Source organism: Peromyscus leucopus, chromosome 1 (assembly GCF_004664715.2).
Source record: "Peromyscus leucopus breed LL Stock chromosome 1, UCI_PerLeu_2.1, whole genome shotgun sequence".
NCBI classification, from domain to species: domain Eukaryota; kingdom Metazoa; phylum Chordata; class Mammalia; order Rodentia; family Cricetidae; genus Peromyscus; species Peromyscus leucopus.
The window spans coordinates 172,624,034-172,639,387 of record NC_051063.1 but is presented as its reverse complement, the minus strand read 5'-3'; the positions used below and the strand labels follow the sequence as shown (position 1 = coordinate 172,639,387).

The window sequence follows — 15,354 nt, the reverse complement described above, 5'->3', positions numbered from 1 at the left end:
CCCCAAGTCCCGCCACCCCAGGCCTGAGGCCCCACGACCTCTGACCTCAGTCTTCCTGCCCAGCAGGAGGTAGGTGGCGGTCACCTCGTTGTACTTCTGGCTGGTCAAGGCCTCTTTGATTTCTTCCCGTGTGTAGCCCATACCCACCATTACCTCTGGGAGATGGATGGAGAGAAGGGTCAGTCTCCGTCCCCAGGCTGTACCTTCCACCCCTCTACCCATCAGCAGTGTCTGCTCTTCCCCCTCTGCCAGCGGCATATGAAATTTTTGGGAAGAATATTCCTTCCTTAATGGGACCAGTTTGCTAACCCCTGCCTGCTCCTACCCAGAGTAGGTGTGTGACCCAGGTCAGGCCAATCATTGTTCAAACTACAAAGACACACTGGTGAGGTCAACACATGCACACCACCAAGTTTGGACTAATCAAAAAGTTCCGCCCCCAAGGCCACAGTCACATAAGGGCTCTACCACTGAGCCACACCCCAGCCCCTCACTGGGGGATTCTAGGCAGGGGCTCTACCACTGAGCCACACCCCAGCCCCTCACTGGGGGATTCTAGGCAGGGGCTCTACCACTGAGCCACACCCCCAGCCCCTCACTGGGGGATTCTAGGCAGGGGCTCTACCACTGAGCCACACCCCAGCCCCTCACTGGGGGATTCTAGGCAGGGGCTCTACCACTGAGCCACACCCCAGCCCCTCACTGGGGGATTCTAGGCAGGGGCTCTACCACTGAGCCACTCTCCCAACCTTAAAGTATTAGTATTCTAATGATAATTTCTATTAGTTGCAATCATAAAAGCTGACTATGTGGCCACATTCCTATGGTAGTCCATTCAGCTGTGGAACAGAAGTTTCCTAGATTTATTTTTGCTGGGTTTTTTTGTTGTTTTGTTTTGTTTTTTGGCTTTTTTAAAATCCAGGATCTCAGGTCACCCAGGCTGGCCTTCAGGTCATTACCTAGTTAAGGATGACCCAAGTGTTTGGATTACAGGCACACACTACCATGCTGGATTGATCTGTGGCTTATTTTATTTATTTACTTATTTCTTTTATGTGTATGGATGCTGTGCCTGCATGGATAGCTGTGCACACCTGTGTGCCTGGTGCTCTAGGAGGCCAGAAGAGAGCATTAGATCTCCTGGGACTGGAGTTACAGACAGTTGTGAGCTGCCATGTGGGTGCTGGGAATTGAACCCGGGTCCTCTGGAAGAGCAGCCAGTGCTCTTAACCTCTGAGCCGTCTCTCCAGCCTCAGTGATTCGCTTTCTTACCTTTATAAACAAAGCCCCATTGTGTCCGCCGTGAGCATCCACACACCAGGCACTGGGGTAAATGTGTATGTAGATCAGCCCCCTCCCCTGATACGTTCAGTGCTGAGCTGGCCTGTGTGAGTGCTGCCATTTCCTAGGTGAGGGACTGAGAGGGCAAACACTCGCTTGGGGTCACACAGCTCGGATGTGGTACAGGGACATTCCTCAGCTGCTCTCCCTAGCTGGGTGGTGAGCTGTAGCAAGACTCTGGCGGTCAGGAGCAGAGGCCGCGGCTGCCAGCCTTGGCTCTGTGGCACCGTACCCCTGGGACTGAGGCACCCGCTTCCTTGACCCTCACCAATTCTCTTGGTGTCCCCGAAGTCCTCCTCGGGCTCCGTGTATGGCTTCAGCTCCTCACCCTCATAGCCGATGTTGATCCATTTGTCTTTCATGATTTGCTGAGGACAAGGGAGACAGGCGTCAGGAGGGACCAGAGACGGGACCCAGAGCTTCCCAGCTTCCAAGCGGGGCTCCCCGCAGAGCCTACCACCCCCACGCTGAGGGCTTGTTGAGACTTAGCCAGCCGGTCCACCCCCCACCCCCAAGTCTTCCCTGCCACCCCCCTCCTCCGCATCATCTGGGTCCCCAGCACCCTGTAATCATCCTAAGAGTTCATTAGCTTAATTACCGACGTGGCGGGGACCGCCCAGGAGCCTCCTCCTTGCTGTCTATCTCCCTCAGAGCCGGGCCCCAGGCAAGATGAGGGAGCCACAGGGGTCAGGAGACAGGAAGGGTCCAGAGGGTGCGGGGCTGGGGCTCACCTCCAGAGTGCAGCGTTTTGCCGGGTTCAGCACCAGAAATCTCCGCAGAATGCTCTCGCAGTCTGTAGACATGTAAAAGGGGACTCGGTACTTTCCTCTGAGGACTCGCTCCCGCAGCTCCTGGGGGGACAGGACAGGGCATGCTAGCCTCTGAAGAGACAGGCCTCACCCCCCTACCCCTGCCCCATCTCACCCCACCTCTGCAGACAGGCCTCACCCCCCCATCTCACCTCACCTCTGCAGGCAAGCCTCACCCCCTACCCCTGCCCCATCTCACCTCTGCAGACAGGGCTCACATACCTCCCCGACATACTCTACCTCACCTCTGTAGACAGGCCTCCCCTCCCCTCCCCAACCTCACCTCTGCAGACAGGGCTCACATACCTCCCCCACACTCCACCTCACCTCTGCAGACAGGCCTCCCCTCCCCTCCCCAACCTCACCTCTGCAGACAGGGCTCACATACCTCCCCCCCACACTCCACCTCATCTCGGCAGACAGGGCTCACCCGACCACCCCTCCTCTGCAAACAGCTCTGTTTCCCACCCCCCATGTCCAGACCTTCTGGAAGAAGTGACAGATGACCCAAGTTCCAGCCCAAACATAGGAAAACTTAGCTCCACTCTCCTGACCTCACACTTTCTCATCTGTGAAATGGGGGCACCCTAGAGGCAGCCATTTAAAAGTCCTCCCCAACTGCAAGACAGGGTCTCACAGAGCAAGACTCGGAACTAGCTGTTTAATCAAGGACAACCCCACGCTTCTGACCCTCCGTCCACCTCGAGAACGCTGGGGTGACAGGTGTGAGCGGCCATGCCCAGGTTTTGTGGTGCTTGGGGATGGAATGGAGGCTTTTGCATCTCCACAGGCAGTTAACTGAGCCACATTCCCCAGACCCTTAATATTTCTGGTTTTAATTTTTTTTTTTTTTTTAAATTAAAAAGTTTCTTTTTTGGCTGGGTGGTGGTGGCACACACCTTTAATCCCAGCACTCGGGAGGCAGAGGCAGGTGGATCTCTGAGTTCCAGGACAGCCTGGTCTACACAGAGAAACCCTGTCTGGAAAAACAAAACAAAACAAAAAATTGAGACAGGGTTTCACTGTGTAGCTCTGGCTGTCTCCCAAGCACTGGGATTCAATGTGTCACTTCACCCAGCCTGAAGTTTCTTTTAACAGTCTAACTTTTTTTTTCCCTTCAGATTTTGGAGACAGAATCTTGTGTAGCCCAGGCTGGCCTTGAACCTGTTGTATAGCCAAGGATGACCCTGAATTCTTGATGATCTTGCCTCTGACTCTGGAGTGCTGGAGTTACAGGCCGTGGGCACCACACTCCATTTGTGCAGTGGTGGGAATTGAAGTTAGGATGAGTTAGGCCAGCACTCTACCAAGGAAAGCCACACTCAGTCAGAGTGGCCCACACGTAAAGCCCAGGCTTACGATGGGAAGGGACCCTGCCACTGTCCCCACCTAGTGTCTGTCTCCACAGCAGCCATGTTGTTCCAAGAACGGTCTTCATGGGTTTATTTATTTTGGGGTTTGGGAGGAAGAATCTTGATCTATAGATGAGGCTAGCCATGAGCTCACAACCCTCCCACCTCAGCCCCAAAAGGTGTGTGCCACCATGCCTCGTTCAAGGGGATAACGCTTCTTAAAAATAAATTTTTTAAAGTTAAACGTGTGTGTGTGTGTGTGTGTGTGTGTGTGTGTGTGTGTGTGTTTGTGAATGAGGTTATCTGGGCATGTGTGTGCAGTGCTCACAGAAGCCAGAAGAGGGCATGAGATCCCTTTCGCTCTTAGCCTCTGGGCCACCTCTCCAGCCCAAGAGGACACTGTTAATAAACCCCCAGACAGGGACTTGCCTGAGGGATTCAAAAAGAACGTGGCAGGGCTGGAGGACAGCTCAGGGGCCAAGTGCTTGTCAAGCATGTATGTGTGAGGACAGGGACTGGGATCCCTAAATCCCACCTAAACGCCAGGAGGGCACGGCAGACGCCTGTAAGTCCAGCCTTGAAGACAGAGATGGGGTCACCAGAGCAAGCGGGCCAGCAAGGGCAGCCACATCAGAGACCTCCGGGTGTGACTAAGAGACGCAGCCTCACCGAGCAATATGGAAGAACTGAGAGAGATCTCCAACAGCAACCTCGGGCCCCCACAGCGCGCGCGCACACACACACACACACACACACACACACACACACACACACACACACACACGACGATACAGGGCTGGAGAGATGGGCTCGGGCTGGACAGCGATTGCTGCTTTGGCGAGGACCTAAGTGTGGGTTCCCGGCACCCACATCAGGCAGCTCACACCTTCCTTAGGTGACTCCAGTTCTAGGGGATCCAAAGCCCTCTTCTGGCCTCTGTGGGCACCCACACAATGTGGGCAAACACACACACATAAATAAATAAATAAATAACCATGCACACACATATATGCAAATAATAAGTAAATAAGAGAACACAGCAGAATTCAGACTCTGGCAGGAACCGGTACAACAGGGCATGACAAGGGCCTGGGGCCGCTGAGCCATCAGCCCGAGCCTTTCAACAGATGGCAGCTTTGCATCTGAACTTCCCAAAGACTATTCCACTCCAGAAGCCCTTCTCTCTGTGCTCCGGGACATCTCAGCTGCTTCACAGCTTTGCCTCAACAAGCATGAAGGCTGCTGTTCACAGTCTGGATGAAAGGAGGGCTCCCGGAGGGTCAAAGGGCCCAGCCCTCTACCCTAGGACAAAAAGTAAAAGGCATTTCCTGTTCGTCATATGCTCTCCTGCATTGGCCAATCCTCCCGGGCACAGGGAGCGGCTGAGGAATTCCTCCGGGAACTACCCACCAGGGGACACGAGACCATCCAGACTGAGGGGCACTGAAAATAAACTGACCTGAATCCAGTCACAGGTCAAATCACTGAGTACCTCAGTGAGGGGCTGGGGTGTGGCTCAGTGGTAGAGCCCCTGCCTAGAATCCCCCAGTGAGGGGCTGGGGGTGTGGCTCAGTGGTAGAGCCCCTGCCTAGAATCCCCCAGTGAGGGGCTGGGGGTGTGGCTCAGTGGTACAGCCCCTGCCTAGAATCCCCCAGTGAGGGGCTGGGGTGTGGCTCAGTGGTAGAGTCCCTGCCTAGAATCCCCCAGTGAGGGGCTGGAGTGTGACTCAGTGGTAGAGTCCCTGCCTAGAATCCCCCAGTGAGGGGCTGGGGGTGTGGCTCAGTGGTAGAGCCCCTGACTAGAATCCCCCAGTGAGGGGCTGGGGGCGTGACTCAATATCCCTCAGACAAATGATGTCTAACTGTGGCCTGTAGGGTGGAGGCCGGCACTGTTTCAATGTTGTATTTCCTGTGTGTGAACAGCCACAGGAAAATGTCCCTGGTCTCAGGAGATAACTACCTCAGCCTTTAAGGACAGAGGGACACAGTGTCTACAATAAACTGTCCAGCAGGCCATCAATAATGGCATGGCTACGTGCGTATGCTGGGGGGCTGGATGTCAGCCAGCATGAACCTCCTGAAAAGTACTGGGTGTCTCTCTTCTCTCCTCGCAACTTTTCTGTGCACTGGCAATGTTTCAAAGCAAAAACTTCAAAGAAAAACAACAACAACAAAAAGCCCACCTTCAAATCAAGCTGACGACACCCCCCCACACACACACACTTCCAGTAACTCTCAGTTATCTGGTTCTGGGCTCCTCCCTAGCGCCGGGCAGCAAGTAATAAAAATTTTCTAGTTTGCTCATCCCTTTTGTTTTCTGCCTGGATCCACTGTAGAAATGTCCAGTAAACGTGAATGGAATCTTTCTGTGTGCCTTTTGTGTTTTTTTTTTGTGATGTTGAGGGTGGAACCCAGGACTTCCTGAACACCGGGCTGCAACCTCAGCTCCCTTTGACTTCTGAGACAGCATGTCACTAAGATGCCCCAGCTGACCTTGAATTTGACATCCCCCTGCCTCAGCCTCTTTGGTGCTAGAATGGCAGTCACGTCCCATTCCACACAGTGTTTAAAACAAAAACAATCTGTAAGTGCACAACTCTGAGGAGCTCTAGTGTGTCTGGTAAGTGCACAATCATCACCATTATTAATTTCAGAATATATTTTATCATTTTAAAAGACGCCCTATGAATGGGACCGAGTCCTGTGCTCACTGCATGTGTTGGCTGTTTGAAACCTGGAACTTATGCAGGGACACTTGGCTCAGTCGGGGAGGAGGGGACTGGACCTGCCTGGACTGAGTCTACCAGGTTGATCGCAGTCCTCGGAGGAGGATTTGCCCTGGAGGAGGTGGGAATGGGGGTGGGCTGGGGGTAAGGGAGGGTGGGAGGGGGAGAACAGGGGAACCCGTGGCTGATATGTAGAACTGAATGGTATTGTAAAATAAAATAAAAGGAAAAAAAAAAAAAAGATGCCCTATGAAAGCTGGGGTGTGGCTCAGTGGTAGAGCCCCTGCCTAGAATCCCCCAGTGAGGGGCTGGGGTGTGGCTCAGTGGTAGAGCCCCTGCCTAGAATCCTCCAGTGAGGGGCTGGGGGTGTGGCTCAGTGGTAGAGCCCCTGCCTAGAATCCCCCAGTGAGGGGCTGGGGGTGTGGCTCAGTGGTAGAGTCCCTGCCTAGAATCCCCCAGTGAGGGGCTGGGGGTGTGGTTCAGTGGTAGAGCCCCTGCCTAGAATCCCCCAGTGAGGGGCTGGGGTGTGGCTCAGTGGTAGTCTGTTTGGCCCTAAATTCCATCTCTAGTACTACACACACACACACACACACACACACACAGCAAAATCCCTGAGCCCTTTAGGTGTTCTCCCCTCCCCCACCCTGACCACTAGTCTGCTTCTGCTTTTTGTGGATTCCCTGTTCTGGGCATTGCACAGGAATGGAACCCCGCCCCGGCCTTCTGTCACTGTTTTTGAGGCTCACCCCTCCTGCCACGTTTCTGTCTCTCTTACACACGGTAGATTTGAAAAGCCTTAAGTGGGGCATGACCCAGAAGTTTCTAATGAGTCTTTCCCCCCCTGGAGCAGGTCAAGACTAGAACCCAAATCCACCAGCTGTGCAGCTCACAGCTTGGGCCCCCACAGCACTGGTCACATGGGCTGTCCCCCAGGCAGTGGGCACTCAAGGACCCCTGCGCCTTGTCTGACCACGTGACCTCAAGCCCACCTGATCCTGCCCGCCCTGGTACCTTGAGGTTGTGCCCATCGAAGGGCAGGGAGCCGCTGACCAGCGTGTACAGGATGACCCCAAGGCTCCAGATGTCCACCTCCGGCCCATCGTACTTCTTGCCCTGGAACAGCTCTGGGGCGGCGTACGGGGGGCTCCCACAGAACGTGTCCAGCTTCGAGCCCAGCGTGAACTCATTGCTGAACCCGAAGTCGGCGATTTTGATGTTGGCCTCGGCATCCAGTAACAGGTTCTCAGCCTGAGAGGGAAAGGGAGGCCAGAGGGTGAAGACAGAGGCTCACTATAGCCTTCCTGACCTACCTTGCCATCCTCCTGCCTCTGCCTCCCCAAGGTGGGGGTTACAGGCATGTGCCACCACACCCAGTTTATGTGGACTCGGTAATAGATAGAGCCCTTGATTCTGTACACGCCATGCCCGCAGCCTGGTGACATTTTCTTTCCTGACATCTGAGGCGCCACAGCCCAGCCTTCCCCTGAGTTCTGATGGCTGATGCTGCAGCCGCCACCAGGACCTGGGAAACCACTCTGGTCAATTCCAGTCTCCTACACCAGATGGCGCACAACCTCCAGGTTAATTCTCCCCATCCACCAAGCAGGCGGTGATGGCCAAGTGCCTGCCTCCTAAGTATCCAGCCATAGACAGAGCACATATCCAGAAGTTTCCACAGCCATTCCTCAGTGGTCGTCATGTCTTTGAAAATTACTTAAGATGTCTACATCGAGGCTTCCTTTTTTGTTTTTGTTGAGACAGGGTCTATGTGGTTCAAGGTGGCTTGGACCTCACTACATAGCCCAGGCTATCCTCCAACTCATGGCAATCACCTCCCAAGTGCTGGGACCATGGCTTATAACTGGCATGAGGCTATAAGCATTTTAGCCCAGGCTGGCTTCCAACCCATGGTAATTCTCCTGCCTCATCCTAGAGAGCTGGAATTATAAGTGAGACCAACCACACCCAACTTCCCCCAGGTTTTGTAGTGGTTGTTGCTATTTTGAGACAGAGTCTTGTGTAGCTGAGGCTAGCCTTAAACTTCTGTTGATCCCCTTTTGTACTCTGTGGTTGAGACTGAACCCAGGACCTTGTAAGCGTCAAACAAAGCACTCTATTACAAACTACACTGGTAGCCCTTGGTCTTGAACTCCTGATCCTCCTGCCTCTACCTCCCAAGTACTGGGATTACAGACATGCACCACACTGGGCTAGCCCCAGGTTCCTGTGGTTGTTTTTTGGCTTTTTTTTTTTTTTTAATTTTTAAAAATAATTTATTTAGGAGCTGGAGAGGTGGCTCAGTGGTTAAGAACACTTCCAGAGGACCTGGGTTCAATTCCCAGCACCCACATGGCAGCTCACATCTGTCTGTAACTCCAAGATCTGACACCCTCACAGACATTCATGAAGGCAAAACACCAATGCAAATAAAATAAAAATAAATTAAAAATATTATTTAACTTTTCTCATTTTATGTGCATTGGTGTGAGGATGTCAGATCCCCCAGAACTGGAGTTACAGACAGTTGTGAGCTGCCATGTGGGTGCTGGGAATTGAACCTGGGTCCTCTGGAAGAGCAGCCGGTGCTCTTAACCGCTGAGCCATCTCTGCAGCCTTTATTTATTTTTTTTATTAATTATATGTGCGTGACTGAGAAGTGGGATGCGAGGTGCACATGACCTGTGGAGGTCACAGGCTAACTGGAGAGTCAGGTCTCTCTCCTTCACCAAGTGGGTCCCCAGGAACTGAACACAGGTCGATGGGCTGGAACAGCAGGCACCCTCATCCACTAAGCCACCTCTGGACACCCCCCCACCACCACCAAGGGCTCTAAAAACCAATGAACAACGCTGGTCTTCAGGCACAGAGCTTGTCTTAAAGCCCCTGGTGCCCAGCCCGGCACACAGCAGGTGTGCCCAGCACACAGCAGGTGCTCACGAAGGATGACCCAGGCTACAGACTATCAGATCTTAGACTTGTGTTTTCCGTTAATTGGGGGTCTGGGGACAAACCACCAGAGAGGCCACCGAGCTTGGCTGCGGCAGGTGGCTGGGTTGGACTGCGGGGGGTCAATTTCCCGTCCCTGGTGCTGGCACCGTGGCCTCTGCATCCCCCTAAGACCCTGGGCTTCCAAGACTCCGTGGAGTGACCTTGGCCTGGAAGCCAAGTTCTCACAGGCTCCAGAGGTCCAGAGGGAGCAGACGTCAGAGATACAGCAAGGCCCTGAAGGCCGAACACTGATACCGTATCTCCGCCTGCTGTCCTCCCAGCAGCCACCCCGGGGACACTTGCTCCCAAGGTCCTCCCACCTCCCACCAAGGAGAGAACCCTGGGTACCGGGTGGCTGGAGGGGCTGGGGTGCCTGGGGTCACGGTGGGAGGGGCTTACCTTTAGATCCCTGTGGACAATGTTCTTCTGGTGACAGTAGTGCACGGCGGACACAATCTATGGTGGACAGAAGACAGTCACCAGCCGGCGAGGCCACCACCCATGGCCGACCGCCACACCCAGTACCTCGCCTGGCACGAGCTGAGGCCCTGGGGACTCAGGCAGGGTCAGAGAACGTGGGAGCCAGGCTTCAGCACCCTGACACCTCATGTTCTCTCTCTCTCTCTCTCTCACACACACACACACACACACACACACACACACACACACACACACGCACACGCACGCACGCCCATGGCTGTAGCACTAACACCTTGAGACTAGCCCATGTCTGGAATCTCGGGTGTCCCATGTTGGAAACAGGTGTGTGGGCTACAGTTCTCTCTGTCCCTGAAGGAGGTTCTTACCCTACACAAAGGACACCTCACACCAATACTACATATAGTGGCGCCCACTCACAGGCCACGCATGCTAACACACCTCTCACACCCGTACGACAACTATGGATCTTTTCACCCTGAATCTCTTCTTCACACCTGCATGCCCTCACCTCACACCCGGGCTCACACTGCATGACTTCACCTCACACCCGGCCTCACACTGCATGTCCTCACCTCACACCCGGGCTCACACTGCACGTCCTCACCTCACACCCTGGCTCACACTGCATGTCCTCACCTCACACCCAGGCCTCACACTGCATGCCCTCACCTCACACCCAGGCCTCACACTGCATGCCCTCACCTCACACCCGGGCTCACACTGCACGTCCTCACCTCACACCCGGGCTCACACTGCACGTCCTCACCTCACACCCGGGCCTCACACTGCATGACTTCACCTCACACCCGGGCTCACACTGCATACCCTCACCTCACACCCGGGCCTCACACTCACATCCTCTCATCTCCATATATACTCTCACTCACCAAGATCCACACCCCAACTTGTGCCCTTCACGGAATCCTGCACACCAGGGCACACCCCATACCAGCGCCTACAGATCCTGCCACCCTGAAGCCCCACCCCCACCCGGCACTCCAATGCACACAGCTATCACACACCCACACACACACTTCAGCGAGGACCACATCCCTTTCTCCGTATCTTCTGAGATTGTGTACGTGTGTTTCTGCACGCTCGTGTGCGTGTGTGTGTGTGTGTGTGTGTGTGTGTGGGTGTGTGCGTGCGTGTGTGCGTGTGCGCGTGCATGGGCGTGGGCGCAGGCCACCTCCATCACTTGCGCCCCGAGGTCCCCAACAGCCTCCTCCAGCCCGAGTCCCTGCACATCTTCCCAGGAGCCGGGGCGGGGCGCCCGGTCTCTCACCTGCCGGAATTTGGCTCGGGCCTCCTTCTCCTTCATGCGGCCGTGAGACACGAGGTAGTCGAACACTTCTCCTGCAGACGGGAGGCAGAGGGGTCAAGGCTGGAGCCAGAGGGCATGCAGGGGGTGTGAGAGCAGGGTGTGGGGGTGCAGGAGGTATGAGAGCAGGGTGTGGGGGTGCAGGGGGTGTGAGAGCAGGGCGGGGGGGGGGTGCAGGGGTGTGAGAGCAGGGTGTGGGGATGTGAGAGCAGGGGATGGGGGTGCAGGGGGTGTGAGAGCAGGGTGCAGGGGTGTGAGAGCAGGGTGTGGGGGTGCAGGGGTGGGGGCAGGGTGTGGGGGCAGGGCCTCACCTGCGCTGGCATACTCCATCACCAGGTACAGCGTCTTCTCTGTCTCGATCACCTCAAAAAGCTTCACTGGGAGGGCGGGAGGGGAGGGTTAGGTGAGGGTGGAAGAGTCGCCATTCTCCACCAGACCCCACAGCCATGGGCCAACCAGCGCCCGCCTTCCCGCAGATCCCTCGGTGGCTCCCTATGCGTGGCCAGGTTCTCCATCCGCTCAGCCCCCCTTCCTCTACACCAGAGTTTCAGCTCGATGAGGCCTGGGACCCGCGCCCGAGGTGCCGGCAATCGGCATGTCATCCGGGGGGGCTAAGCTGCGTTCCTCTCAGTCGCCACCCTCTGTTCACCTCTGCTTAGTGACCGACCGACCGACCGTGGTTCACGTGAACCCGAGTGCCGTGGGTCACACGGCTCATCTCAGCCGCTCGCTACAACCGTGACACAGAGCCGTATTCAGAAGACCAAACACAGGCTCAGAGAAGCTGCGTCACTCCCCCGAGTCACACCGGGAGGACAGCACCAGGGACGGGTCCCTATACAGTCCCACTCTCCCTGCCCGAGGATCCACCCGCGGCCTGCTTCGGGGCCGGCTCGTCCTCTCCTCACCGATGTTGGGGTGGTTGAGTCCCTTCATGATTCGGACTTCTCTGAACAGCTGGGCAAGGCCAGAGAGGAAGAAGAGACGGCAGTGAGGGGATGGATTGGGGATCTCTTTCCCCGCCAGGCCTGGTTAAGTCCCAGCTCTCACCCGGCACCAGGCCCACCACGTTCCCTCCCCTGGGCCTCACCTTCTGCAGGCTACTGGGGTTCAGCTGCGTTTTATCAATGATCTTGATAGCAACCTAAAGGTGGAAGAAGGCAGGAAGGTCAAAATCCCCCACCTCAGATCACATAGCAAATTTGGGGCCAGCATGGGCTACGTGAGACACATGAAACGTTCTCTCACATTTTCTTAAGTATTTATTGAATGTTAAATCTTAATTGAGCGAAGCATGGTGGTCGGTGCCTGTAATGCCACCATGGAGAGCCCGAGGGGGGCAGAGACCAGACTGGTCTACACAGCAAGTTCCAGGCCCTCAAAGGGATGGAGAGACGTTAAGCCCAGTGGCTGTGTTTGCAGGAGGGCCCTGAAGAGTTCAGTCCCCGGCACCCACCTGGGGGCTCGCAATCAGCAGCAGCTCCAGTGACAGGATATCCAATACTATCCCCTGCCCTCCGTGGCCCCCTGCACGCTGTGCACATATCCACCCACAGAAACAGACACGTAATTTAAATAAATCAGTAAATCAATGAATTTTATACCAGGTGTGGCGGAGCACTTGGGAGGCAGAGGCAGGGGAAATCTCCGTGAGTTCTAGGCCAGCCAGGACCACACAGCGAGACCCTACCTCAAAAATATATACATTTAAAAAAAATATGTAATAAATCAGGGGGGAAAAAATGAAAGCAACCTCTGGAATGGAGTCCGTACCCCACATATGGGGAACAGCCTGTGCTCGCTCCGTGGGGAGCGGGCCCTGTGCCCTTGCCGGATTCTCACACACGGATTTTTGAGAAATTCGTCAGGCACTTTGCATGCCAGTGTGGAGACGATCATATGGTTCCCTTCATCTGTGAATGTGACGAAGCACAGGAATAAATTGTGGCACAGAAAAGAACTCTGCTTTCCTGGGAGGGGCCCAGCGCTGGTGTCACATGCCTGATGCTAATTCGTTTGCCCGATTCCATCCCTAATATTGTGTTGGAGATGGGGGGGTTGGCGGCAGACGGCTCAGCCGGTAAAGGCATCGCCGCCGCCGCCGCCCAGCCTGGCAGCCTGTGTTTGAGCCTCGGAAGCCACGGGGTGAAAGCAGAGAATGAATTCCTGCAGGATGTCCTCTGACCTCCGTACATATGTGCACCCACAGAACAAATAAATGGAAAAATAAAAATAAAAATAAAGGGGGATTTTGATTTGAGCCTTGGTCAATCTACCAAAACTGTATCTCAAGAAAGAAAAGGGTTTTAATTTGTATTTACACTGATGAGTAATACCAGCCTGCCATTCTGTTTCTTAGGATTTGTTTTGCTTTTTAAAAAGCCCTAGATGGACCGGAACTCACTCTGTAGATCAGGCTGGCCTCCAAACTCACAGAGATCCACCTGTCTCCGCCTCCTGGGTGCTGGGATTAAAGGTGTGAACAACCACACCTGGTTCTTAGGGTTCTGGGTTATGTGGTTTATGTGGTCCAGGTCATCAAACTCGAGGCCTTGTAAAGCCAGGCACCTCCCTCTACCACTGAGCCACACCCCAGCCCCTCACTGGGGGATTCTAGGCAGGGGCTCTGCCACTGAGCCACACCCTCCAGCCCCTCACTGGGGGATTCTAGGCAGGGGCTCTACCACTGAGCCACACCCTCCAGCCCCTCACTGGGGGATTCTAGGCAGGGGCTCTACCACTGAGCCACACCCCAGCCCCTCACTGGGGGATTCCAGGCAGGGGCTCTACCACTGAGCCACACCCCCAGCCCCTCTCTGGGGGATTCCAGGAAGGGGCTCTACCACTGAGCCACACCCCCAGCCTCTTACTGGGGGATTCTAGGCAGGGGCTCTACCACTGAACCACACCCCTAGCCCCTCATTGGGGATTCTAGGCAGGGGCTCTACCACTGAGCCACACCCCAGCCCCTCACTGGGGGATTCTAGGCAGGGGCTCTACCACTGAGCCACACCCCAGCCCCTCACTGGGGGATTCCAGGCAGGGGCTCTACCACTGAGCCACACCCCCAGCCCCTCTCTGGGGGATTCCAGGAAGGGGCTCTACCACTGAGCCACACCCCCAGCCTCTTACTGGGGGATTCTAGGCAGGGGCTCTACCACTGAACCACACCCCTAGCCCCTCATTGGGGATTCTAGGCAGGGGCTCTACCACTGAGCCACGCCCCCAGCCCCTCACTGGGGATTCTAGGCAGGGGCTCCACCACTGAGCCACACTCCAGCCCCTCACAGCCCAGCATTGGGACAGACTTGGGGGCAAGACAGTGGATGCTGGGAGCTTGTCCCAGTTTAGTCAGAGAACCCATCAAAAGGCAAACAGGTGAGGAGCAAAGACACCTGATGTCCTGTCTGGTCCCTCCCTCACATACATACATACACAACAAGCAAACAATACAATAAAAACACGCAAAACCCAAAGAGGAAGGCGGACAACCGCCTGTGACCTGAGACTTCCTCACAATTCAGGGAACCTTCTAACTGGTTTTCCTTTCCTACTAGGACTGTTCTGGAAAAATCTGAGCAAGCAGGGGCTAGAGAGCCGGCTCAGCACTTAAGAGTGCTGCTGCTGCTGCTGCTCTTCCACAGGGCAGTATTTGTCCCAGCACCCATGTCAGGCAGCCCACAAGTGCATGTGACTCCAGCTCCAGATCTGGCGCCCTCTTCTGGCCTCTGTGGGCATTGCTCTCACATGCACATGCACACATACACACACACACACACAAATTAAAAATAACATTAAAGTCAGGTGTGGCAAGCACATGCCTTTAATTCTAGCACTCAGGAGGTAAAGGTAGGCAGAGCTCCAAGTTCAAGAGCAAGTTCCAGGATTACACAGAAAAACCTTGTCTCAAAAAACAAAGCAAAAAAAATTAAAAAACAAATTTTAAAAAAATCCTTTGCCGGGCAGTGGTGACGCACACCTTTAATCCCAGCACTTAGGAGGCAGAGGCAGATGAATCTCTGTGAGTTCAAGGCTAGCCTGGTCTACAGAGTGAGTTTTAAGACAGCCAGGACTGTTATACAGAGAAACCCTGTCTCAAAAAAAAAATCAAAAACAAAACAAAAACAAACAAACAACAACAACAACAAAGTTTAGGTTTTAAGTTGGGCATAGTGGCACACACTTTTAATCGCATCACTCAGGAGACAGAGGCAGGTGGCTCTCCATGAGTTCAAGGCCAGCCTGGTTTATATAGGGAGTTCCAGGGCAGCCAGGGCTATGTAGAGAGACCCCATCTCCAAACAAAACAAAACCAACTTTAAATTCTGAGCAAGTCGGGGAATTCCCTAGGGTTTGAAGGCCAGCCAGGACCAGTTC

General features: G+C 54.7%; 1 protein-coding gene across 2 annotated transcripts in view; it reads right to left on the bottom strand.

Annotated features, from left to right (window-relative positions):
- Mark4 (microtubule affinity regulating kinase 4) overlaps window positions 1-15,354 on the bottom strand; it is a 34,771-nt gene that overhangs the window by 12,003 nt on the left and 7,414 nt on the right. For both annotated transcript variants that reach the window (XM_028893839.1, XM_028893840.2), the window contains exons 3-11: window positions 12,068-12,121; window positions 11,886-11,934; window positions 11,289-11,354; window positions 10,942-11,012; window positions 9,615-9,671; window positions 7,239-7,475; window positions 2,073-2,192; window positions 1,610-1,709; window positions 46-155 (exon numbers count right to left, since the gene is read on the bottom strand). In XM_028893839.1, coding sequence (XP_028749672.1) covers window positions 46-155; window positions 1,610-1,709; window positions 2,073-2,192; window positions 7,239-7,475; window positions 9,615-9,671; window positions 10,942-11,012; window positions 11,289-11,354; window positions 11,886-11,934; window positions 12,068-12,121 — 864 coding nt within the window. The remainder of the gene's footprint in view (window positions 1-45; window positions 156-1,609; window positions 1,710-2,072; window positions 2,193-7,238; window positions 7,476-9,614; window positions 9,672-10,941; window positions 11,013-11,288; window positions 11,355-11,885; window positions 11,935-12,067; window positions 12,122-15,354) is intronic.